At 49.3% G+C, this 26,074-nt stretch overlaps 2 protein-coding genes across 5 annotated transcripts; both read right to left on the minus strand.

Annotated features, from left to right (window-relative positions):
* Positions 1–1,327: 1,327 nt before the first annotated feature.
* Positions 1,328–8,650, minus strand: LOC116455784 (transmembrane protein 45B-like). 4 transcript variants are annotated; one of them, XM_032134056.1, is made up of 6 exons: positions 8,563–8,650; positions 4,227–4,425; positions 3,751–3,963; positions 2,924–3,108; positions 2,141–2,286; positions 1,328–1,885 (listed from the first exon to the last, which is right to left on the minus strand). In XM_032134056.1, the coding sequence occupies exons 1-6, from the start codon at positions 8,584–8,586 to the stop codon at positions 1,756–1,758; spliced, it is 897 nt and encodes a 298-aa protein (XP_031989947.1). In that variant the 5' UTR covers positions 8,587–8,650; the 3' UTR covers positions 1,328–1,755. The 4 variants fall into 4 exon arrangements, with proteins under 4 accessions (XP_031989947.1, XP_031989949.1, XP_031989950.1 ...); XM_032134058.1 differs by lacking the exon at positions 8,563–8,650 and adding an exon at positions 7,840–7,945; XM_032134059.1 differs by lacking the exon at positions 8,563–8,650 and adding an exon at positions 7,710–7,782.
* A 3,495-nt stretch (positions 8,651–12,145) lies between these two features.
* LOC116455760 (transmembrane protein 45B-like) lies at positions 12,146–23,305 on the minus strand. The gene is made up of 6 exons (XM_032134010.1): positions 23,032–23,305; positions 16,820–17,021; positions 16,121–16,333; positions 14,930–15,114; positions 13,858–14,003; positions 12,146–13,183 (listed from the first exon to the last, which is right to left on the minus strand). The coding sequence occupies exons 1-6, from the start codon at positions 23,224–23,226 to the stop codon at positions 13,066–13,068; spliced, it is 1,059 nt and encodes a 352-aa protein (XP_031989901.1). The 5' UTR covers positions 23,227–23,305; the 3' UTR covers positions 12,146–13,065.
* Positions 23,306–26,074: the final 2,769 nt, after the last annotated feature.

A 26,074-nucleotide genomic window follows, 5' to 3' on the forward strand; every position in this document is an offset into this window, starting at 1 on the left:
ACATTAGTTGATCAAAGGGGAAAGAGATTGTTTTCCCCCTCTTTTCAATCCGAGCTCAGTACACCAGCTTGTAACCTCTGCACTGAGCTTCCCATTAATGGCAGCCAGTCTGTAACAACTTGACACAATGACCCCACTTCTAGTCCCAGGAGGATTATTAACAATGGGAGCACATCACCTCAATGGAGCACAATACAAGCTCTCACTCCAGTACTGGAGATCCACATCAGCCCGACTTAAAGGCAACCAGATCCTGGAGAAATCATTGCTCAGGAGGGCAGCCTGCTTTAGAATCCCAATTAACCATCCTCTGTGTGTGGGTGCCAAATGAGGGAGCCCAAAACACTGCACTTGGTTTTTTCTGCTCCTCAAGGTTTTTTTCTGGACAGCTGCCAGCAATGCGAAGCATTGGTCTTCTTCCAGCCCTGCTCCAAAAGGAGAAAATATAAAAATAAAATACAAAAATAAAATTTAAAAATGCCAAATAAAAAATTAAATAGGTAATACTCCCTCTTCCAGGGAGCTCACATCGGGCTGGGAATTGCAACTGGTTTGAACCAGGGGGGGATTTTTCTTTCCTCCCAGCCTGTGCAGCCCAGGAGGCATGTCTTCAGACTAAACTGGCTCTTGCATTTCTTAGGGGAATACAGTAAAGGCGTTGGAAGATAAAATCAATGCTGTTTGTGCTCCCCTATTCACCCAGCCCAGCCCTCAACCAAGGACATGGCACAAACATTTTAGATGTTGATGATGAACTTTTGGATGATGATTAGTGATGTTCTTTCACTAATCCTCCTAATGCTATCTTTTAAATTCGGTTTTGTTCTCAATGGCAGGAAGGATTCCCCCACACTATTCTCCTGCAAACAAAAGGAGACACCGACAGCAAGGCAGACACCCCTAATGGGAAGGTTTTGTTTGGAAGTGACCAGCTCCAAGGGGGGAATAGAGGTGTTGGAGAAAAGCTGAGACCACTGCAGGGCTCTCAGAGACTTACCAAGGCCATCCGTACACCCACCCCCAGCCAGCTAAAACCATAATTTTGCTTCAAGGGTCTTTCTCCGAGCTGAGCCCCCTGCCCAGCAAATATCCCACCTCCCAGGACCACCACACCCCTGGATCACATGCCTAACTCAGCTTCTGATGAAAAACAAGCAGGAGAGCAGCTACCCTCCATCATTTCTGTCCACTGGACACCCACCCTTCCCTGGGCAGATTTGTCTGCATTAAATCACACATAGTCCCACCCCTCAGATATTTGATCCACAGCCCAAACCATTTTGAAGCCTTAGCCTGCAACATTGTGTTCAAGAGATCCACAGAGGAGGTGTGTTAAAGCACTTTATTGGTGAACACGGATACCCTGTACATTCAGTTGTGTACAAAACCCTCTCCATTAACACCAGAGTGAACGACAGCCACCAGGAGCTTTAAACGCTGGCTTGGCTCCCTTCTGAGGAAGCAGAAGGGAAAATAATTTTTAAAAAATAGATTTCCCACACCAGTTGGACCCCACCAGCAAACGAGTCCTGCAGTCTGCAGCCTGGGCTGCAGCTCACAGCATTAAAAACTTGTGGCTACCAAAGGGATGCACAAGAAAGGCTTTGCATTCCCTGCCACACTCTGCTCAGGGTCCTGCCTCCTACTTCTGAAGCTCCACTGTCAAGTGCTGCTGTAGTTTATCAAGACTAATTAAAAACCTCATGTCAAGTGCTCTAAAACAGCAGGGAAGAGATTTCCATGCCCGCCATAGCCTCATTTGTCATCTGAGCTGCCCTCCGGCAGCAAGGCACCACTGGAGCTCTTCTTCCCTCTGTGAAGGCACAAGCCACAGTCCAGCTCCACGTCGATGTCCCCAAATTTCAGCTGGCAGGACTCATTGCAGCTGCAGGAGAGACAGTGACACTGGTCAGGGATTTGTGGGTAGTGAGAGCCACTGGCTCACCCCACCCTGCTTGGAAAGGCTGCTCTGTGGTGGCATGGAGCCCACCCTTTCCAGCCAAGCCATGCTTGGATATGCAGGGACACCCACACTCCTTGTCCCATGACACACTGGTGCATGGATTTCCCACCCCAGTGTTGGGTCTAAGCATTGCTCTTGGCCACCCCAGCCCACGCCCTGTACCAGGACCCCTCATACCAGCGGGTCATGGCAGCGTTGGTGGCCATCACCACGAGAGCACCCACGTAGTGCCAGCAGAAGCACATGGTGAGGAACAAGAGGTTGCTGGGGTCGCTCTGATCCCAGCCTGGTCCTCCCCACGGAGGGGACAGCACAAACCCAATCTGATCACAGATGAAAAAGAAGTCAGGCTTTAGCACATCCCTCCTGTTTTCAGCCCACCTCCTGCAGCTGACTGTGGACTAGAGGCACTATAACCCCAAGTAACACCTGGGGCACTGCCCTTGGCTTCCCCAAGCACCCTTGCCCCCTCAGACTGACACAAGGGTGTCAGGAGGAGGTGGATTCTCTTCAGACAATCCTTAGGGCTTGCAGTGCAGCATCCTGAAGAAAGATGACGTCCCAAAGGTGACATTGCCAGTCTGTACATTTCCCCCTAGACCAAAAGCTGGGTGATTATGTGAGAGATTTCCAGATGTTTCCAGTTACTTGGAACAAACAGAGGAAGAAAATGGACCTAACGAAATTTAAAAAAATTCATGATTGCGGTTTCCTTCCCTTGGGAGCTCCGATTTCCACTTTCCATTCATTTCCAGGTCTGTCCATGCTGCTACACTACACATGCACTTCTTCACAATGGCAGCTCTGGCACTGAGCCTCATTTCCTCTTCTTATTTACAAAGATATTTGAACAGCCTACAAGTTTAACCCCAACAGATGTGCCTAAAAGGGCAGAGCAGCCCCACTCCACTTGCCTTCCTGGGTGGAAAGCTCTGAGGAGAATGCTGGATACACACTGACCTGCCAAAGCCAAGAGCCCTGGAGAAGGAAGGAGCTGGTCCTGAAGGTCTCCAGGATGATATGGTCTCGGAGGAACACCTCTAGGAGGGCACAGAAGACTCCGGCAAAGATAGCCATGGCCAGCAGGGAGTGGAGGTGGTGGTCCAGCACAGCATTGCTGTAGTCACGGAAACAGAAGAGCAAACCTGCCAAGATCCACCCTGTGTTAGCAAAGGACACTCTGGGATTTTTCTCTTAAAAGATCATCTGAAAACTCAGACTATGCTCCAGGCCTTGCCATGATCTACCTTGGGGGGAAGAACCAGAGAGCCACCAGCTGCAGTTACCACCTTCCCTCTGCAATGACCAGGCAGCCCCAGCACTGGCTCTGCTCTGCCCCAAGGAACCCCTGTGCCTACGGAGCTCCCTGTGCCCCTGTACCTGTGGGGATCCCTGTGCCCCAGCCAGGGCTGCAGGAGGAGCACAGGGATGTGCACCTTGAGCTCAAAAGATGGTGGGGAGCTTTGTCTCAGGGTCTGTCCCTCTACATCCAACCAAGGTGGGGAGATGACACCTTTTTGTAACTCCAGAGTGAGCAAGTTGCTGGCCACCAGGAGAAGCACAGATCCCTCAAGCATCCCCTGTGGCATCCAGCTATGGCTGAATCCATATTTAGGAGGAGCAAGGAGGGGGTGACAGTGTCACACAGCCAGTGCCATCGTGCATCCACACCCCTTCCAGCTCTGCCTTTGGGGCTCCTAGACTGCCCAGGAGCCGTCACACCCATGAGCACGGCAGCAATTCCTTATTCCGTGTCCCCTCCTCCCCCAGCACCAGGTGCAATTCACCTTCCACGAGCAGAGCCAGGGACAGCGAGAGCCGGTCCAAGCCCGGTGGCAGCTTGAGCGGGGAGTGTGAGATCAGGTCTGTGATGCCAGAGAGGAGGAAGAACAGGTAGATGGTGGAGTAGTGCCAGGGGGTGAGGTCAGTCCAGCTGTGCGTCTTGGGGCTGTACAGCTGCAGGTGGGGACCCGTGGGGACAAACTGCTCCACCAGTATCCCTGGGCAAAGAGAGAAAAAGTCACTTTTCCTTATACACAGGGAAATGACAGATCTGAGGGAGTGTTCCTTTGCAGGGATGAAGCCATAGTGGTGTTTGCCCAGGAGAGCAACAGCAAGGTCCCGTCCCAGGGCGTGCCACAAGCATGTCCCCAAGCCCTACTGTGCCAGAGGTTTCCCACTACAAACAGCCCCAGCGTCGTGGGGAGAGTGGCTGCTGTGTTAGTAGATATTGGGGCAGGGACTCACCATCGTAATCTCTTACCTACTAGAGCAAAGAAAGCTTTGACTGCCCCTTCGAAGAGCTCTGCGCGCCCGCGGCCCCGCTGGCCCTCGGCGTCACCTCTCCTTCTGAGGTACTTCAGGGGGTACCGCACTGACCACCACAGGCCAAAGGCGAAGAAGAAAGTGCCCCGGAGGGCACTGCCCAGAAAACTTGTTGGCATCGGGCTCGTTCTCCGGACCTGCAAGGACAAACAGCGCCTGATGGCCAACCTAAAGCATCCCCAAGGGAGTTGTTGGGCTGCTCAGCATCCCCAGGGATCCACATCCTGACAGAGCAGGTGCACATGGCTCAGCTCAAACAGGGAGTACCAGAGATGGATATCAGCACGGGGAAGCTGCCACTGTGCACCACTGTGTGTGTGTATTTGTATTCCTGTGGCTGCACATAAAATCATCAGGACTTCGTGCCACACAACAGTACATTAGTGCCCAAGAATGCGTAACAGCTATTAGGAGAAGAAACACAACAAAGTTTTTACCAATAAAAGCAACATGACAGTTATTTGCTTAGACCATGAACTTGCTCCAAATGAGGCAATTATCAGGGTGTGAATTCAGTGCTGGATTAGGACCTCCAGCCAGTGAAGGCTTTTCTGGGCTGTGCAGGAGGAGGCAACCCAGGAACCACTACCCCTTGGAAAAAGAGCCTCATGCATATTCCACGCAACCTTTGTGTGGCACACAAGTGGTGATTTGACACAAGAGATAAAAGCCTTGACTAAGTCAGATCAATGCCAGAGTACCAACCAAGAAGGATGGAGATGAGCAAAGGTACACCAAATTTATATCCTGCAAAGTATTTCAGCCCATACCAAAATTCCTGAGAAAAATCCCAGTGTAGCAAGCACAGAAAGGAATAAATAATGATCTAAGAGTTTCTAGCATTGTTTTACCTTGGGATGGTCTTGTTCCCTCCGGAAAGACCTCTCTCCTTGCTCTCTGTAAGCTTCTACCAGCTAAGGAGGACTCACTTTTCTCCTCCTCATGGGCTTTCCAGTCCTTTTCTGCAGCTCAGATGTGCACAGAGGAAGGCATTACTCATCCCAAAGCTTCCACACCGACCTGCCCTTGCATCACAAATCACATCCTCGTTGTGTTTATAAATACCAAAGCAAATTACAGAGGCTGGATGAACAACTCCAGCACGTTCTCCGAGTCCTCCCACACTAGAAAGTAATTAGGCACTGCAAAACAAGGGTAGGATGTGGTGTGGCAAGTGCCTGAGGTGAGGGAGAGATCGGCAAGACGTTCCAGGTTGGGTTTTGGCTGCAGAGCCGGCATGGGTCAGACTGGCTCAGCTCCGTGTGGTAAACACAGGACTGGAATGTAGAAACCATTGTCATCCTTTGCATCTCTGGGACACAGGCAATCTGGGAAAGGCTCAAATCTGTGCTAAGGCTTCCTTTCAGGATGGAAGTTACTAAACAGCCTTTCAGGTAGGTGAGAAATGCCCCAGCCAGGAGCTGGGGATCAGGGATGGCTCTCTGCTCTATTTTGGGTGCCTACATTAGGGTGAGATGGCTGATTCCCCAGGAGAACCCACGACTTTCCTGATTATAGCCTGGACATCCCAGCCAGGACACTTATTTTCCCTGCACAGACATCTACATCCGAAGTGACTAACAACAAAGCCCATTTAAGCACAGCACAACTGCGTGATATATAACCAAATTTTACCATTGTCCTACTTGTGACTGCAAGGGCAACAGCCTGAAGCTGGAGTGCACCCTGATCGAGAGACTTGTCAGGAACATTAATTTGACATGATTAACTGGTGGAGAGAAGGAGAGCAGAGACATCCCAGAGCCCAGAAACGACAAACATGTCCCACCTGCAGCTCCAGAGGCTGCTCCAAGCCATGCCAGCATCCGGGATTAACCCGGGGATCTGTCGCCCCACACCCACCTGCCATCTCCCCCTTCACCTGAGTTACCAGCAGACCCAATCTGCTGTTTCAGAGCTGGAATCTCCTACCCTGACCATCCCCCTCCCCAGCAGAGCAGCCTTGTTCTTCCTTGCAGTGCCAGGGACCCTTTTGCTTTGCAACCCCTCAGCAGCCCAATCCAGCAAGGCTTTGGGGAGTTGTCACGAGTCTCCTTTGCTTCCCGGCAACTGGAAACAGCCCTTCAGCAGCCACCATGGATCCCAGAATGGTTTGGGCTGGAAGGGACCTTAAAGCTCATCTCATTCCGACTCCTTGCTGTGGGCAGGGACATGTTCCACTGGATCAGGTTGCTCCAAACCCCGTCCAACATGGCTTTGAACAATTCCAGGAATCCTGCCATGTCCTGGGGCATCTCTCTTGTAGCAGAGATGTCCCAAACCACCATCAGACAAGCAGAAGCTTGCATGTAACTCACTAACTAAAAAAAAACCCCAAAAAACAAAACAACCCTCCTTCTTTTATGAAACATCCACTATTCTGCAGCAAAACCAGACGTTTCCAAGCAACAGTCCACTCGCACAGCTCACGTATTTGAGGCACAGGAAAACAACCCCCCACATTCACAGAGCCCCTCGACCAGCCCAACGAGCCCAGCCCTGACACCCTGACCCCACTGGCTTCCCCCACTCCAGCTTTGGAGCCCACGCTCCCATGAAAGCTCATTTAGCTCCAAGTAAGTGGCAGCCAGGAAAGAGCAGAGACACCAGGTTATTTATTCCTCCTGGGAGCTGGTCTGTCTGTCAGAGCACTTGAAATATGGCTGCAGTCAGAAGTTATTACCTGAGCTGCCTTTCTCCTTCCACAGCTTCCAGGCTGTGAAGCTCCTGCTTAATCGCCATAGGGGAGCTGCCTGCTGTCCTGACAGAGCCTTGTCTGACTGCTTGCAGCCTCCTCAGGCTTGGCTTGGGAAGGACAGCACTCCTGCCCCGCTCCCAGGCTCTCCCCTGGAGCCATTGCAGCTCCAGACCCACCACCATCCATGATTTTGACCTCACTTGCTCTCATGGGGGGATTGCTGCTGTCCCTCTGGACACACCAGTGTTCCATACAAGCACCCATGGGTGCAACCATCAGCATTCCAGGACAGCCAACTTGTGTGCAGAGGGCAAGCTCAGCACCTGGCCACAGGCATTTGGAGGGTCTTCTCTTTGTGAATCCTCCTTCACCCTTGAACACTTCCAGGGATGGGGCAGCCACAGCTGCTCTGGGCACCCTGTGCCAGGGCCTCACCACCCTCACAGGGAAGAATTTCCTCCTAATATCCCATGTAACCCTTCCCTCTGGCAGTGGGAAGCCATTCCCCCTTGTCCTGACACTCCAGGAGTCCCTCTCCAGCTCTCTTGGGGCTCCTCTAGGCACTGGAAGGGGCTCTGAGGGCTCCCCAGAGCCTTCTCCTCTCCAGGCTGAACAACTCCCATCCTCTGCTATGATGCGGCTCCAAATCACAATAACCTCCCCTAAAAAAGGGCTAAAGCCAGAGATTTCTGGCACCATCAGCACCACTTCCACCGGCCTCACCCACAGCTGTCATCAAGCTGAACCTTTGTCTCTCAGAGAGGTTCTCCCCACGTGCCTTCTTCCCAAGTTCCCACAGCTGTGTCCATTCCATGGCACAGCTGCTCACCAGTGTGTGGATGGAAGAATTTACCTGTGACTCCTGCCGGTCCTTCTCCCTCTCCAGATGTGTCAGCAAGGAGGTTATTACTCAGAAGAGGCAGATAAAGGGAGAAGCCACCATGGGGAGGTGCCCCTCAGACAGGATGTTTGGAGCTGAACATCCTGAGGGCCAGTTCGAAGCACCCTGAGTCAACCACCTTTCACAACCTGGGCCACCTCCCGTCTGCTATTAAAAAAACAGCAACAGCTCTCCTGGAGTTTGCCACAAAAATCAGCATAAGCAGCCAATTTCTGTTCCCATGGCAACCACGTATATTCAGTTGTTACAGTGGGGCTGGGGGTGACTGGGGAAAGAGCCAGGAAGAGATAAGGCGGCAGTGAGGTCTGACAGGGCTCTGCTGGAAGCCTCTGAGCTGGGTTGCCAGGGACACGATAACCCTTTTAGGGGGTCCAATCTTATAAAAGTTGCCTGAGGGCAGGAGATTTTGGGCCAGAAGCTCGCAAAGCAGAGCGAAGTCTTTGTGAGCTCCACCTCCCAGCCCACAGCAGCTGAGAAGTGGGGGGCCATGGCCCTCTCTCCCCCAAAAGATGGGCAGGCAAGACACAGCAGCCTGTTTCCACTCATTTTTTCCTCTCTAAAGCACAACGCTGCCCTTCACCAAGCAACCACAGACAGAAGCCACCTCGAAGCTGCTGCCCATCCCACTGATGGCTGCAAAGATGAACAATGCAAGTGCTTCAGGCAAATAAATACCTCAGGCCACCTGAGTGTCCCCATGTCCTTCCACAAACCTGAGCTGATGGTGCAGAAACACCCAGCATCACCCCAGAGCACTGCCCAGGCCCCTGACCCCAGGGCAGCCACATTCCCAATCCAGCAGTTCTCCAAGGAAGTTGTGCATTTATCTCACTCGTGCTGCCAAACCCACCCCGAGCAAGCCTGCAGGACCAGCCCTGCCTGGAGCCACACGTGTGAGCCAAGGTTGGAGCAGCACTGGAAGCAAAGCAGCCTCCCCAGGGTGATGGGCTGTGGTCCAGCACAGCCAGAAAAGCCACCAAGCCATAGCCAGGAGCCTTTTATTCCCATTATCTTCATATCAAGTGGGAGGAAGGAAGGAAAACAAGAGGCTGTGCTGTACATCCAGCACTGCTCACTTCCAACGGTGCCTGAGAAGCAGGATGAGTGGAACAGGGATGAGCACACCTGCAAAAGGGTCCTGAGGAGCCCACAGTAGCAAAGGGGCTTCCACTAATGCAGTTTCACCCAAGCTTAAGCTTAGGAAATTGGTACAACATTAGATCCAAGCATAGGGAGAAATACAACCCTCACAGGAGTTCTTCCTTACAGACCCAACCCTGAAAATAATGAGGACAAACCCCTTACCTTTCTTGCTGGAAAAAAAACAGCAGCACCATCTGCCAAAGTGGACCTCTTCCAGCTCAGTTTTCCTTTCTGCAACCACCCACCCCTACACACTGCTACCCCAAAGGGCAAGAAGCTGCTTCCCAAACAAGAGGAGCCAAGCCCTTGGAGAAAGTGGGGAAAAATGAGGTGGGAGTGCAGCAGCTGGAGAGTGATGGGAGGAAACGGGGCCCAGCTGGAAAGTATCTACTCAGAGGATCAATGTACTTTTTTCTGTAAAGGGCCAGCAAAGAGTAAAGGCCAGAGACAAAGCTTCTATGAAAAGGGCAACTTAAGTTACAGAGAGTGAAAGAAGTTTTCAGTGCCTTAAAAAGTTTAGAAAAAGGGGTTTCTTTTGAACCATCCCCATGGGGAAAATGGGGATTTAACTCTGATGGGTGGTTGGGAACAACCCAGTGAGGGGGACCCAGGAAAAGATGGCAAATGCCCCCAAATCTCCTAGCAGGTCACTGACACTCCGTGCATGGTAAAATCACTGTGGGCACAAATGGATGCAATTCCATTCAAATTCCTTAGGGAATATACCTATTCTTACTCCCAGGAAAAGTCTGGGGGTGGCAGAGCTGTGTCCGACCCTCTCCAGCTCCTCTAATGTCCTCAAGCTAAACCCTGAACTGAATTGGATTTTTCTTTTTCTCTTTCTCTTTTTCTTTTTTTCTTTTTCTTTTTTTCTTTTTTCTTTTTTCTCAGCTGTAACTGCAACATCTTTGCCCTGAAGGTTCATCATCAGCCTCAGTGCTAATGAAAAAATGTGGTAATGTTTGTCTCCTTCCTGGGGGTGGTGGGAGGCACAATCTAATTAAAGGTTTGCCAGCAGTTCGAGTGTTGCAGATGGATGGTTGTTTGGGAAGTGCAAAGTATTATTACTATTATTACGATGAATGCTAACACCAGCTTTCATAAACAGGCAACAGGAGGTAAAGCAGGTGGTAAAAGCAGAGGCAGGGCTTGTTCTGCTGCTACACCTTCATTTCAGCCTCACGCAGAAGTGGCTGTGAGGGCTGGCAGCGGGAGATCCTATCCCTGCCCCAGGAATGAGTGGCTTGTGGACGGGCTGTGCTGGCTCCTGATGAAGGGTTTGTCTTTCCAGCTGCAGGAAGTGCAGCTGCCCGGACCTTTGGCTGCTCTGGGGGTGTTGTCTGGGCTCCTTTGTAAGAAAAGGGGAGGATCAGCAGCTCCTTCCGGCCGAGGATGAGCAGGACGCCTGAGTGACAAAATCGAACATCAGGCTACAATTACACAAGGACAAAACATCCCTGAGACACCACCCAGGGCATCCTGGTCTTTTTAAAATCAGTGTGGATGTGGATACAAACACAGCCCCAGCCCACTCCAGCTGCATGGCCAATGGGTCCAGTGCAGAGACACTTGAACTCAATTTATAGAATCATAGAATAGTTTAGGTTGGAAAAAACCTTCAAGATCATCAAGTCCAAACATTATATGCTGAAAAAACATGATCCAGAGCATCTGTTTGATGTTAATGTTGTGTTAAAAGCAAGTCTTCATCTAGGCCTGTCCTAAAATATCCATCACGCAAGAAATAAATGTGAGGATGGCTTATGTTTGCACCTCCGTATAATAAACCATCTCTGTACCACTGGTCCAAACACCTTCATACCTTTTTTGGTACCTAAACTATTTACAAACTGGTTTTAGTTAAAATAAAAATGATTAATTCTCACGCAGAAATGAACCCCAACTGTATTTCCTTCCTTAATCACAGGCTGGATCTCTCCTCCTTTGCTGACCTTCATACCTTGGAAAAGAATGTGCTCCAGAGCTGGAAAACAAATTAGTGAGTGCTCTGCTGACAGGCCTAGAATGTTTGTAGGAGCAGGGAGTTAATGAGGCAAACAGAAACTATTCCAGACTCTGGGTGCTGTGGAGGGAAAAGGTGTTTTGTGGCCATACAGTGACAGGGGCCAAAGAAAGGAGGGGGGAAAGGAGACAGCAACTTGATTAAGAGCTGTGAAGAGTTAAATAAACACTATCCCACTTCCAAAAGCAAGGAGTGCTTTTAAAAACCAAAGTCAGCTCTCGTTTGTGTGCCCTGGAGTGGAAAAAACCTCCGGCTTTTGGGGGTGGGAAGGAGGAAGATGACTGCATCCAGCTTGGATCCGTTCCTGGTCCAGCTGCAGCTGCTGCCCTCCCCTGGCTGTTCAGTGAAAATAGGGATGCTTGGGCTGTTTCCTAAAAGCAAATAATTCAGAGAAGACCAGAAATAATTCAGACCATCACAAAAGGCCTTTTTGCTCTTCAATGAGCCCATCCCTGTCCTGCAGCATTCCCGTTAGCTCGGTTTGTGCCCTTCCTCCCGGGGGGCTCTCTGCCATTAGCATGTGGCATCTGCAGGATGGGCCGTGTCTCCCCACAGCAGCCAGAGGAATTCGTGGTGTTTGGAAAAACTGTTCTGCCTCGGCAGATAAAAAAAATATCTACAAAATACTCCTCATGCTCAGTGGTTACGACTCATGAGACCTAATCATGAGTTTATGGGATGGATGTACGGAGATGCAGCTCTGCTGCTTCATTCTCATCACGCCCAGTCTGTTTGCACCTCCCAGTATCCAGCCCTGCAAAATAAACTGGCTTAGCAGGGGATGTACAGGAAAGCTGGCATCAAGGGGAGCTAGTTAGTCTTCGTTAAAGGGCAGTACAATCCAGGCTGTAGTCTCTGCAGTCTGTGACAGGCTCTTTGCACAAAGGAAAAGGGGTTAAAAGACAAACTTTGATTTCCCTTGGACCTGCCAGGAGCTGCTTTTCTGTGCAGTCATGAACATGAGCACAAAAATCTCCTGCCATCCATCCCCCACTACACAGAAGGGAGAAGATCTCAGTGCAGAGCGTCCTTCCAGCCCTGGGGTTTGAGACATGTACAATTGCAATTTACTTCGTGCTGGTGGTTATTTTATTTATTTATATATATATATAAATACAATTTTTTTTTTAATCCCCTTACTCACAACTAGCATATTTTCCTCCTGTCTAGGAGGTGACATTTTCAGTCACTTTTTGCAAGAAATTAGCTAGCAAAGGCAGCCTAAAAACAAACCATGTGCTTGTTTCATCTTGCTTTCCAAGCTGAGGGGGTTTATTTTCAATGGAAAACTGGGACATTTCATGAATCCCTGCTGCTTAGCTATGTATCTTACAGTCCTTCAGGCTTTGCAGGTCTGAGGGATGGATTTTTCTAAGCTATTATTACACACTCTATAATTTATCAGTCTTAAATTTAAGGATATCAGCTCAGCAAAGATTTCTATTTCACATTTATTCACTCTCTTAGTCTTTAAGTGAACATGAAAATGATTAACAAAACCCCTCTTTAGTTCAAAACTTCAGTAATAATATTGTATTGTGTGCAACCAAGCCCTGGTACTGCAAAAATTGCCATAATCTCACATTCAACACTCTCTTACTCCTTCTCCTTGGGGTGATGCCTTGCTCCAGAGATGCATGACCTCAGCCTGGAGATTTCCCTGACTTCAGTCACAGCAGGTCAAAGCCTCGAGGCTCCTGGAAAAGTCAGCTGGCCAAAGGATGCCCTCCATCCCTATGGGAACACACAGGGGAGCCCACAGGATGAAGCAATCCTGTCATGTTGAATTTCCACGCTTTCTTTTGCTGCTAAAAATCACTTCAAGCTGTGCCTGTGTCCGAGCCAGAGATACTCAGGTATGGATGGAGGGCAGCCACCCCTGCGTGCTCAGCCTTCCTCCCAGCAGCACCGTGGGGCACTTCTCACTCTTCCAAAACATAAATATTTCATTAGATTTCTTTCTTCTGGAAAAAGGACTGTTCATGTGTTTGGAGCAGGAGTTTGCACCCTCTTCACTCTTCATCAGAGCCATTCAAGAAGGCAGCTTGGGAGCTGCTGTCACAGTTCTGCTGCCGGACCCCCAGGCTGATGTAGGGCTCTCCACTGCCTCTTCTGAACCTATGGAGACAGCTGTAACACAGGAGCAATAAATCATTATTAGAAAAATCCCCAACCTAATGCCACTCACCAAAGCCCTCATTCTAGAGGTCCTAAAATGCTGTTGATGGGGAATTGAGTGGTTTTTGTTCTGCATAAAATCTATTTGATGGCATGGACTGAACTCTCCATTCTGTAGCTCACACAGCATCCCTTAGAGCATCCCTAAAAGTGGGATAATCCTCCCACCCCCTTGGAAAAGCCAAACTGGGGGCTGGTGATGTTTTAGGTTTTGTACCTCTAATAATTCAGTGACCCTCAACTGCTTTGAAGTCCTTGTGAGGCAGGGGACAAGGTGTCAGGGGGTCCTGGTAACGCTTTGATGTCTCTATCAAATTGAGGTTTGACTTCAGCACTCAGTGCAGAGGAAAACAAGCAGTGTGACTTCCAGGAGCACCTCTAGGGACTCACTTGTTTGACTTCTCCCCATTTAATGCCCGTGTCTCTCACTGACACTGTTTTGCATTCTGTGCACTCAACAAATACTGGGCCCTGAAACCTGCAGTAGTCTGGGACTGCTTATTCGGCTGTGACTTTGCACTGCAGGAAGGCCTGGGCTACATCTGTGTCTCACTGCAGACACCCCGCCCTGCCTGCTCACCCCAGCCCTGCCCCAGTTCCTGTCCCAGCCCCCGTCCCAGCCGTACCAGTAAGTGAGGGTGTAGTTTACAGCCAGGATGGCCACAGCAGCTGCCCAGTGCCAGAAGAAGCACATTGTGAGGAACATGATATTGCTGTGGTCGTTCTCATCCCACATTGGACCTCCCCATGGCTGGAACAGCACAACACCGATCTGGGTGGAACAAGAAGTTTATTATGTTGGGAAAAAAATTATAGAATCCCAGAATGGTTTAAACCACCTGTGCCAGAGAGTCACCACCCTCACATGAATTACCTTTATTCATGTTGTAACCAAGGAACTTGAGCCCTGACCAGGACAGAGGTTTTTGCTGAGAGAGTGAAGTCCATCCTTGCAATGAGAGGTCACACAAAGCCAATCTGTGCCCAAGATACCTCTTTTTCTGTTCAATATCCAGATACAATTGTCCCTCAGCATTCCAAACTCCAAGCATTCTTTAAGAACTCCAGATTTAGTATTTTACAAGCTCAGCCCAGTTTTTAACCTCTGAATAAAGGCTGGTTTGAGCTAGTGCAGCCTTGAAAAAGAGAAGGGAAAGAGGTTTGGGTTTGGGGTGGGTTTTTTTGTTTGGTTTTTTGTTTGTTTTTGGTTGGTTGGTTGGTTTTTGTTTCTTTTTTTGTTAGTTTGGGATTTTCTTTGACAGCTTAGTTTTAAGAGCAATTATCTCCAACTGATTTCTTTGCTTCTCCAACTCCTACCAAAGCAAGCAGCTGGCTGTATTTTAACTCAGCTGTTTTATTGCTGGTGAGGTTTGTGTCTTTCCACTAAACCAGAGGGAGGGCTGCAGGGTGCATTAGACACATTAAGCAATTAGTACTTGGTCGTTAGATACTGCAAAATGTTGCTCACTTGCTTTCACTCTTCCCCCTGGAGGAGCAATAAGCCAAGACAAACAGCTCTTGCAGCAGGAGCAGCCATCAGAGATGACCTGTGATAAGTAAATTTTCATTCTGGGTTATGAGCTATTTATGAAGTGAGCCTGGCAAAATCATCCTTGGGAGATGTGTGATTGATACGTGATGTACGACTCCTTCTCCTCTTTTCCCTTTGCTTTGTTGCTCTGGGAAGGCAGAACTGACCTGCCAGAACCACGTTCCCTGGACGATGGTGATGCTGGCTCGGAACATCTCCAGGACAATGTTGTCACGCAGGAAAACCTCCAGCAGGGTGCTGCCAGCCCCGGCAAAGATGGTGATGAGCAGCAGGGAGTGGATGTGCTGGTCCAACATGGGGCGGTGAAGGACGTGGTAATAGAAGAGACAACCTGCCAAAGCACAAGCCCTGCTCAGAGCAGCATTCACAACAACAGCCATGGCCACTGAGCCGAGCAAATCACCTGTCTGGATGGCAAACTGAGACAGGCCACCACAAAAAGAAGGGACTCCACATAGAAACATCCCCTAGGCCTCCTGGCATCCCAACATCCTGGAAGGATGAGATGCCCAACCTTGGGGCAGGAGGATCTGAGCAATACAGGGACCAAGGACAGGGTAGTTTTCTTCCCATGTCTGTGCCATCACCTCTTCAGACAACCCCTCCCTTCTAGCCAGGCTTCTGCCATGTCCTTCTTTCTTATTGCTGAACTTCACCATTTTTTGGGAGCTGTAAATGATAGATTTCCTTACATGCCAAACTGTGCATGTGGAGTTGCCCCTGCTGCTGCTGCCTCAAAAACTGCTGTGATCGGGAAAGTAACAGGAGCTGTGCCTTCATTAAGGAGGTTTCCATATAAACATGACCTTCTTTTCCCATGGCAGGGGGTTGGAACTAGATGATCTTTAAGCTTCCTTCCAAGCCATGTCTTTCTATGAGTCTATGATCCAAGAGGGGTCTGGAATCCCGGCTGGCAACTTGCAAGGCAGCCTGAGGACAGAATGATATTCATGATGTGCTGAAGCCAGAATAAATCACTTCAAATTGCCACGTGCCACACAAGCAGATGAGGCTGATGCTGCCTGCAGTGCAATTAATGGCTCTCGGGGGGAACGTGGGGCAGGAGAACAGCCTGTGGATGGCAGAGGAATGCAGAGTCCACCGGCTGTTTGTCATAACAAGGAACCTCATTCTGCTGCTTTGCCCCAGAGATCCCAAACCTGAATCTATCCGTGGCTGTATTTCCCATCTCATTCCCTCCCAGCCTGCCATAATACATCCCCTACAATGTGTCTTATCTCCAGAGGCATCTGGAGCAATATCTCAGGCAAATTTTAGTCCTTCTCTGACTTGGTCCCCAATATCCCTCCCCAAATTAAGCCCCACCTTCTACCAACCTTCAACGAACACGGCCACGGCCAACATGAGGCGATCCAGACCCCGCGGCACCGCCTGGGACATGTAGGTGAGGACATCCACCACCCCGGAGAGGCCGTAGAAGAGGTACATGGTGGTGTGCTGCCAGTTCATCAGCTTCACCCAGTTGTGCCTCTCCCCGCTGTACAGGTACAAGTGGGGCCCATCTGGGACAAACTGCTCCGCCAGCATCCCTGCAGGACACCCAAGAGCATGGAGTTTCTGGGAGTTTATTTGCAGTGGTTGAGACCACTCCTTGCTGCTGGGGGTTCTGAAGCAGGAGCTGGTGAGTTTGCATTTGGGAGAAAAGACTGGATGGAAAAATCAGGCCTGTGTTTAATGACAGCTCAGCTTTGGGAAGGGGTATGAGACTTGCTTTTCCACATCAAACTATACCAGGGATCAAGGCAAGATGGACATCAAGGATGCATCCAGGCTGCCCAGGCGAGTCTGTACTTGGAAGTGTTCAAAAACATGTAGATGTGGTGTCAGGTTCATGGTTTAGTGGGGGACCTGGCAGTGGTTAATGGTTGGACTTAATGATCTCAGAGGTCTTTTCCAGCCTTAAAGATTCTCTGGCCTTCCACATCTAGACCAGTTTCTCTGGAGTCAGGGCTCCTGTACAGTCATCACTGCAGGCTAGGTGAATACTGGCATAGCAAGTGAAATATAACCCTTACCTACTAGAGAAAAGAAGATTTTGATTCCTCCTTCAATGGCATCCACACGCTGGAAACAAGAAGTCCGGTAGGATTTCTTATTTACTTTCTGGCTGAGATACTGCAGTGGGTATTTCACAGACCACCAGAGCCCAAAGAGCAGGAAGAAGCTGCCTGGGAGTGCGTGACCCTTAAAATTCGCCATCCTGTCAACCTTCTCTGACTACAAGGCAAAGAAAAGCAATGTCATTATTCAAGTTACACAAGTTATTTAGCATAACACTGGAAAAAAAATAGGATTTCCCTTTCAGGGAGAACTGGAGAAGGCTTGACCAAGCACATGGGAATAGGAAGGAGCATTGGGAACACCTGGGACCTCTCTGAGGTCCTTGCCCCAAGATTAGGAAATGTCAAAAAAAGCTACAGTTGTTTCAAAAAGGCCCCAAATCTGCTGCAATTTCTGACACATCCCAGCCTGAACCTTTAATTCCAAGGATCCCTCCCAGCAGTAGGTTCTGCTTTTCTTGCTTTTCTGCAAGTATGAGCATAAGGACCTGCAGCAGACCAGGGCAGGGTGGGCTTTTGGGGACCAGGTAGGAGAGATAATACACAGGGAAAACAGGAATGTCTAGGGGTAAACACCAGTGTGTTTCTTTAGCTCCTTGAACAGCCACGGAAGTGGTGTGCAAACTCCAAAATTTTTTAAAATCTCTGGAATTATTTCAGGCCATGGAAGAGGTAAAAAATACCCTGCATCTATTCCACAAAGCAAAGCATTTTGTTAAAAATATACCTTCAAAAATACCCCAAAAGCTGCCAGAAACAAAACATTGTGGGTTTGGGCAAACAAACCAACTTGTTCCCTGCATCCTGATCTGCTCACACTCCTTCTTCCCTCTCCTGAGCATCCCTAAACCAGGATTTGCAGCAAGCTGCTGGAGCCTCTGTGCTGGAGTGCACACACGCACGGTTTGCAGGATGCTGGGGGACCCATTTCCTGGGAGAATTACAGCAATTAGACCCAGCCAGCTCCTGTGTGCTGTTTGCTTAATTAGGTTGAGAACTGATCAGCTCTTTCATGTGAGCTCGACCATATGTTTGAGGGCTGCCTTGATGTGAAGTGGTGGCAGGCCGGGCAATTAGGAATGTTTTAACTGATAACAAAGGCTGTGCTGCTGGTGCCCAGGACTTCCTTCTCTGTTTAGTAACTTCCCTGTGCCAATCCACACTTAATGCTGGGCAGAAACCATCTCCCTTGTGGAGTGGATGCTCTCCCTCCACGTAGCAGGAGTTGCATGGTTTGGAGCTGGATCTGACCTCCCCATCCCAGGTGCCCTGGTTATCCTGAAACCACCTTCCCCAGCAGCATTTTGGGCTTCAGTCCCCACTTGCTGAAAATATAAACCAAAAATGTTCTTATTCTGTTGTTGCACAAGGGATGATTTGCATGTGGGGTTAAACATGAGTTGTTGCTGTCAGCCTTGGAGAGAGGGAGTTGCTTCTTTGGCTTTATTAATATCTGATTTCAGGTTGGTTTGTCCAGGGACACCTTGTTTCATCCCTTGAAGTCCACGGCTTGTGCAGATACCATCTCCCAGAGGAATCTGTCCCCGAGCAGGAAAATCCACTGGGTTAGAACTAATCTCCTAAATCCCTGCAACCAACCTGCCTGATCTGAGCTGGTTTAACCAAACAGCTAATCCAGCAGCTCGAGCTAAGCAAACATTGGCTCCATGTGCAAACATCACCCCGGTACATGCAGCCACACGTGGCAGCGCATGGGGCCGATGTCCCTGCAGTGCCACCAGGCTGGTCTCCATTCCTGCCTTCACCAAGCATCTCTGAGCTGTCCCAGTGGGCTCATGAAGATGAGTTTAGGGGGGGTTTAATCCAAGAGTGGAAAAGCTGTGCATGGCAAGGGTATGGTAGGGGCTGGCAGCTTTGCAGGTCACTATTAGCACTGCAAGGTTCTGCCTTATTTCATGACTTAAAAGGAAAGATTTATTGACAGTGGGTGCATTGGGTAATTAAACAGAAAATCAAAGCAAGATGCTGTTTACCAGCAGGGCTGGCACAGTCCAGTGGGTTAATACAATCATCTCTGTAGTCCTTTGAAAGGGGCAACTGGGGAATGGGAGCATCCACCTGTTTCCCTGTGATTCAGGGAGCAGCATTCCCAAGCCATGGAGAGGGCTGAAAAATCTATATTTTCTGGGTGAGTAGAGAATCTCATCATAGACATGAAATGGGGATAATGGCTTTAAATGGAAAGAGGGGAAATTTGGATTAGGTACAAGGAAGAATGGGATAACATCAGGGTAATAACTGGAAGCAGAACCAAACCCATCCAAGAATACCACAACAAGAAGGATTGCAGCCATATCATGCCATATTGATGCTATAACACAACCACAGCAATATACAGTCAAATATGTAACTGATGGCTGATATCAAGTGGGGCCTGCTGGTTTCCCACCTGAGATCGATGCAGTCACACTGGGATGACCTGAAGATTATACTGATCAATCACAATAGAAAGATCAGCTAAATGGGGTATGCACAGCCACTTTACAGTGCTTATGTGATCTGGGCTGAGCTCAGGGGGTGATGGGGACTCTTTTGGGGTTCCTGGTCTCCATTCCTGCCTGACAGCAAGGAGCATATGGCACGTGACTGTCGCTGTTGTACCAAGACGGCGCAAAGAATGACACGGATTCAGGGTCGGGTTCGAAGTCCAGAGAATGGCTCTATTTAATGATATAATTCAGTTTTTATAGCTTTATTCACAAGGGTGGCATAACACCATTGGGTGCTTGACCCTCCACCTCCCAGAGGGATTGGCTGAACAGCATATCACCCATTTTCAAAATATTTTTCCCAGTGTGGAAACAAAGTCACGAACAGCTTGTGCACCTGTGAGATAGTTTACAAAACACAGACCTCTTTCCCAGCTGGTTAGAGTGAGAAAGGAGACTTTCACAGGCGGCTGTAAAAATAGGAAAATTTCTCTGCCACCTTCTCTTAGCATCTACACGTGACCAGCAAAACTATTTCTCCTGCTTCTCTTCCTCCTCTGAAAGCATGCCATGGGTAAGCACAGGGGGAAAAACCAACCACAGTTATGTTTGTGCCCTGGGGCATACAGCTCTTGTTTATCCCTGTAGCTCCAAAGGAAGTGAGACATGCTCACAGCCAGCAGGGAAAAGAACAAGCTCAACGTCCAGTGGGTGCTGGTGTTGGTGGCCACAGCCACCATCCCAGGACATCCCTGTTGAGCCTGACTGTGTCCCTTCCCCCACCACCCAGCCTGCACGTTTGGCAACACCTCCGTGTCTCTGCTGGCTTGTCATTAGTGCTCTTTGCCCCCTGTTTATTATGGTGCTCTACGCTGTGTCTGCTTAATGATTTACTGTTTCATCTGCTCTTATCACCTCCCAGAGGAGCTGGCTTTTCTTGGTTTATAGCTAATGCACCCAACCACCTGGGGAGGCATCTGGAGGATGGTAAGGAGCCCAATTAGGCTTTCACCTCCTCCTCTCACACTACCCTGGCAGCCACAAATTCTATTTTCAGCTAAAACCTGGGACATTTTACTATTCCAAATGTCTCATTTGCTTTCCTGAGATTTTTTTGTTTCGTTTTTTTTTTTCAAGTCCACTGAGAATGTATCAGTCAGGGCATCACTTCAGTTTTCCCCAGCTTGGAAATTACAGTCTAAAGTTCACCAGTGGGAAGAGGTCACAGCCATCACCCCTACAATTAACTTTGCCCTTCAGCCTCTGTGAATCAGGCAGTTCAGACACACCAGAGTTGGTTTGCTCACCCTGGGACCTGTGCTTGACTCTCAGGGCATCTGTGGGTGACAGGGATGGTCCCCAGGGAATGGCTGACTCAGGGAAGAGGAGAAATGTCTTGGCTTGCAAAAAAACCACCCAGGCTAAGCTCAGGCTGAGCTGAGGAATGCCACTGAGATGTGTATCTGGAAATGAAGCTATTTCCAGCCTTCCAGAGGGGCTCTCATGTTGAATCTGCAACTGCAGGAGCACATCAAACCCAGACCTACAGACCAGCAGCAGCTGAGGTGCTGTGCTCAAAAAACCATCCTCAGTCAGCCCCTTCCCCATCCTGCATGTCCTCTGTGCATATCCCTGAATACAACACAACCACACAGCCCAGAGCTGGCACCTGATGGGGATGGCAGTGGTCTAGACACAGGGGTGAGATATCTCTGCCTCTGAGCACAGAGAGATGGTGGGAGACACCCAAAAGGTATCAGGAGAGGCATCACTGACAGTGATGAGCTCTCCTGTAGCCTGCGCTGCCTCACTCATTACCAGCATTGTCTTATTTGCCTGCAGAGGCACTTCTAATCACAGCAGCACTTCCATTAGCTCCCGCAGGAGCTGGATCCCTAATGCATTAATGTCAGGCTAAAACCCCACTCTGAACCCTTTCATCCCATTATTGTCAGGTTCTCTTTTCCCTCTGTCTCTGGCTGCACCAGGGAGTGTTAACAGTGACACTGAGCAATCATCTTCCTCATACTGGTGAGCTCAGCTGTGTCTGCAAAAGCAGGAAAGCAACTTTTCTGCCTCTAAAGGATCCTCAAGGGGTTTGGACTTAGGTTAAAAAATTATCATCATCATTGGAAACTAGGCTCAATTGCCAGGAAGTATCTGAAGGACCATCAGGTACTGCAGAAGCTTGTACAGCAGCTACAGACAGAACACAAACCGAGATAATCCATCCTCCTGGAACGGGAAAGTTCAACTTGGAAGTTCAAACAGGGATGAAAGCTTTAAATTCAGGATACTGGACTAGAGGTCTATTTAATAGACACAATGGATCCACCTGGAAAGAGACACTGAGGGAGAGAGAGATGTAAAAGCTAGTGATGGAATTATACAGCTCTCTGCTTCCTCTTCCTTGTGCTGCCTCCTTTTGCCTCCTGTTTTATAAGCCCCTGGTTTGAATCCTCCATCCCTGTTCTTGCTCTGAGCCCTACCATCAGGGAAGCAGCGAGAAACTACATCCCAGCAAAGAGAGCTGAGAAATAAAATAAATTAGCCAAAGCCTAATTACAGGGGCTCAGAACGGGCACTAGACCAGGTTGCTCCAAGCCCCGTCCAACCTGGCCTTGAACTCTTCCAGGGGTGGGAAAACCACAACTTTGCTGGATTCCACAACTTCCCTGGGCATTTTCCAAAAAGGAGAAGAATGTTTGTCCTCAAATCGTCCCAATAGCCCCAGAATGTGATACAGGTTAAGCACTGTGTGTCTTCAACACCCCTCAAGGAAAACTATCCAAGACAAAGAATTAAAACCAATTTCATTGCAATATATACCCAAAAAAACACATAACCCTCAGCCTGCTGAGTATCACAGCTTGTTCCTGGGTACCACAGAGCTGTGGTCCCCAACATCCCCCTCCTGGAGCACCTGGAGCCTTGGCCATCGCGCCCTGCACTGCCAAGGTGAGGGGTCAGTAGTTTTTAATGACAAGCTGGTAGGAAGAATGGAAGAAAGAAGGAAAAAAACCTTCCCCTGCAGCAAAGGTGGCAGCAAGGGATGTGGCACGAGATGAGCTTTAAGGTCCCTTCCAACCCAAACCATTCTGGGATTCTATGATTCCAGTCTCTGCAGCTTTAGGCACTAGAAGTGACTTTTCCAGGCATTTCTGTGGGTAGAGGAAGGTGGGGAGGGAGTTTTTGGTTCAGTGCACGCAGCAGTAATTTCGGTTTAGCTGTGAGGTAGAGGGTTTGCATTTAATTTGGCTGGGAGTGGAGCAGGGAGCCAGCAAGGGCTCTTGCAGAGTGGCCAGGGGGTTTTGGGGCCCTGCTGCCACCAGGCTGCCCTGCTCTCACCTCTGCCTGCTTTTGGGCCCCACATATCTTGTTTATTTTTCAACTTCCTCCTTGGAAAAAGTTGCTGTGGGTTTGCTGGGCTGTCCCATCGCCTCCCAGCCCGGCAGGGACAGCAGCCAACCCCCCCTGAGCCCCTCCAGGGGGACCCCAGAGCAGGGGGACACCCCGGTGGGCTGAGGACACTTAAATCTCTCCCAGATTTGCTTTCCTAAGGGGAGCTTCCCTCCCTATGGAGTTTGGATGCCAAATTGAGGGGTCCCTAAAGGGCAGGCAGGGGGTTCCTTCCCATCCCATGGTGTAGGGTGGCCTCCTCCCTCCCCTTCCCAGCAGAACCCCCTTCCCTTGCCAGCCCTGGAAGCAGAGCCTTACCTGTGCTGGTGATCCCGGTGCTGCACCTGCTCCCCGGTGATCTGTGCTCCTCCCCTGCCTGTGGCACCTGCCTCCCCGGCCTCCTCCCTGCCTCCCGAACCGCAGCTGAGAGGGAAAAGTGACCCCAGACACAGAAATCCCCACTCCTGGGCACACCAGGTGCTTTAATTTGCACTTTTCTCCCACAACAGTCATCCATGATTTGCTGAATTCTGGCTGTCTCAAGGCTTTTCCCCCCCTAAATCTTCATTTTCTTGGATTTTGTGCAATGATTAGATTTCCTTCTATCAGAGTTCCCCATTACCCTCCTCATGCAGGGTGGGACACAAGGGAGCTGTGGGATACAGGGGAGCTGTGTGGGGCATTACCCCCGCACCCCTCATCCCAGAAACACTGCATTAATTATTAACTGGACTAATTCCTCCAAAGCACTTCATTTTCCATGCTTCCCAGGTTTGATGGATGCCCCTCCTAGCATCCCCACTCATAACCCATATTTCAACTCCAAATGCAATTTTCTGGCCAGGCCTCCTATAAAACTGAGTTTATCCTTAATAATACTTTCCACTTTCATCTCCAGTCCTGCAAGTGCTTCACAAATGTTAAATAATTAACCCTCATGACACCCTCGGGAGGGAGGGAAGCATTATTATGGCTATTTGTAAAGGAAGCTCTGACAGGGCCTTCTGTGCTCCAGCCCTGGGTTTTACTCACTTTTAGGGAGCAGTGCAGCTACTTACAGCACTGAGAGCAACTACACCTGCCACAGGGAATTTGTAGTAAGAAAGCCAGATTTTAACGTTTTAAATATATCCACCCTGATTTATAAATGACTTGAGGGTTAGAAGAGCTGTCTGGCAATCCCCTGTCTTTTTCTTTTATTATTATATTACCATTTTGATTTATTGACATAAAGTCTATTCCCTCTCCTGGTCCCACAATGTTGTTTAAACAGATGGGTTCCTAAATAATAAATATTTATCAATTAATCCATCCTTTCTCACCTCCCAGAGAGGTAAGTGCTGCTGGAAGGGAGGAAGCATCTCACAGTCATCCTCTCCTTTATCAGTGGTGGGGCTGGATGCCTAAATCCTCCGGGTTTTTCAGGTGGGATGATTCATATTTTCCAGAGGCAAAAGCCAAGCTGCAGGTATTTCTTGTCTCTTCATTAAATTGCTTCACAAATGTCCCAAGAGCCTGATGACATTTTGTGTCCCACAAGCCCTGGAATAAATCACCCTGCTCCAGGCACATAGAAGGATTTACCCCCAGAAAACTACCCCCAAAACTGAGGCTGAGGAATAAATGGAAGGAAAACAACTGGTGAGATGGAGGGCCTGGGAAAAATGAAGAATTATTTAAGCTGGGGAGTTGCTACAAGCTCATGAAGAAAACCCCAAGGGATGTCCAAAAATGCAAATGAGACCCCAAAAAATGCCACGGAAAAGTCTTGGTCATGGGTCATGAAGTTGCTGTATCTGTTACATAAGAAAGGCTGAGTTTAGCTAAAACCCAAACCTTCAGTTAAACCTGACTCTGAACTGGGAACTTGTTCCCACCCAAAGCTCTGCTGAGTCATGTTGGTGTTTCTTGGCTACCAGGAAATTTGCACCTTCAAATATTTGCAGAACAAAATCACGGGGTGTGTAAGGGGGGTGGATCTAACTCTAAGGAAACAAATAACTTCTCTGGGTGTATTTATTGTAGTAAAGACCATCCCTGAGCCGGGGCTATGCAGAACCCTAGCAGAATGTCTCATTTCCACGTGGTCCTGAACAATCATTTCCTCATAGGACACAGCAAAACCTGACATCATCTCCAACTTATAACTTCCCGAAGCTCAGCCACCCTTAAAACCCTCACAGTTCCTTAGACAGCCCTGAAACAATATGTAAAGGCTGTAAATTCATCAAAGCTGTGTCCAGTTCAGGCTCTCACCATCCACAGGCACTGGGCTGCCACTGGAGGTGGGAATTCTGCTCAGCACAGCACATCCAGCCTAAAAAACCAGTCCTGATCAGCAACTTTTCTAAATCTTACTGCCTCCCCATGAAATCAGTCCTGAAAAAAAAATTCAGAATTCCTATTCTAGGAATTTTTGAGGCCTCAAGAAAGCTCTTTTTTGTCCTGCCCATCTCTAATTTTCCACCTCCTGATGTCTATTTTCTCCCTGCTTATCTCACGCAGAGCTGCAGCTCCTAAACATATCCACAGGAGATCTGGCAGCACATAACACCCTGGCAGTCTGTTCACATCAACATGCAAAGCTGGGAATGACCAAGAAAACAGGAGTTTGCTGCTCTGGGAGTCATCTCAGTATGCTCTGTAGTTAGACAATACCTGCAGTCTCCAGGGATGCATTTGGGCTGCAGGCTGGAGCGTGCCGTGGGAGTGATGCTCAGAGAGAGCTCAGAACGAACGGCTCAGAGAAATGGGGGAAACGATGGAGTGTCAGAGCCAGGAAATGATTTCCCTCATTCTCCTGTGCTGGCAGAGGGGACGGGTGAAGGAGTCATTTGCCATGTGGTCACACATCCGGAAAGAGAAGCTGCACAGGCTGCCTGCAATTTTAAGAGGCAGGAAAATGGGAAAGCAAGCTGGCACGCTGGCCAGACACAGATATTTGTCCACCCATCGCTGGAATATCGATGTATTTTCCAACCAAAGTGACGATGTCTCGTTTTCCTTCTCCTTCCCCTGCACCCACAAAACCTGCCTGTGTAATGCAGGCAATGGATCTGCAGGAAAAAGATGCTCCTGTTTCTAAGTGAGCCACCTCCTGGTACCCAGGGAATGATCCCTCGCAGTATCCTCCCATCTCAGTGTTCTTTGTCACTTGAGTGCTCGCCCATCGCGTGCAACCCAGATCTCCAGTGATGCTGAAGTACCTTGGAACAGGGGAAGGGGCAGAGACCTGCAGCTGCTCCCCAAAGCACCATCACCTAAATTTATTCCTCTCCGTGGGCCGCTTCAGTCCCCGCATACAGTGAGATGGGGAGTTCAAAGTGTCCTGGGAAGGCACAAACTGGGAAATAACAAAGCA

Source organism: Corvus moneduloides, chromosome 25, assembly GCF_009650955.1.
Source record: "Corvus moneduloides isolate bCorMon1 chromosome 25, bCorMon1.pri, whole genome shotgun sequence".
Lineage (NCBI taxonomy): Eukaryota > Metazoa > Chordata > Aves > Passeriformes > Corvidae > Corvus > Corvus moneduloides.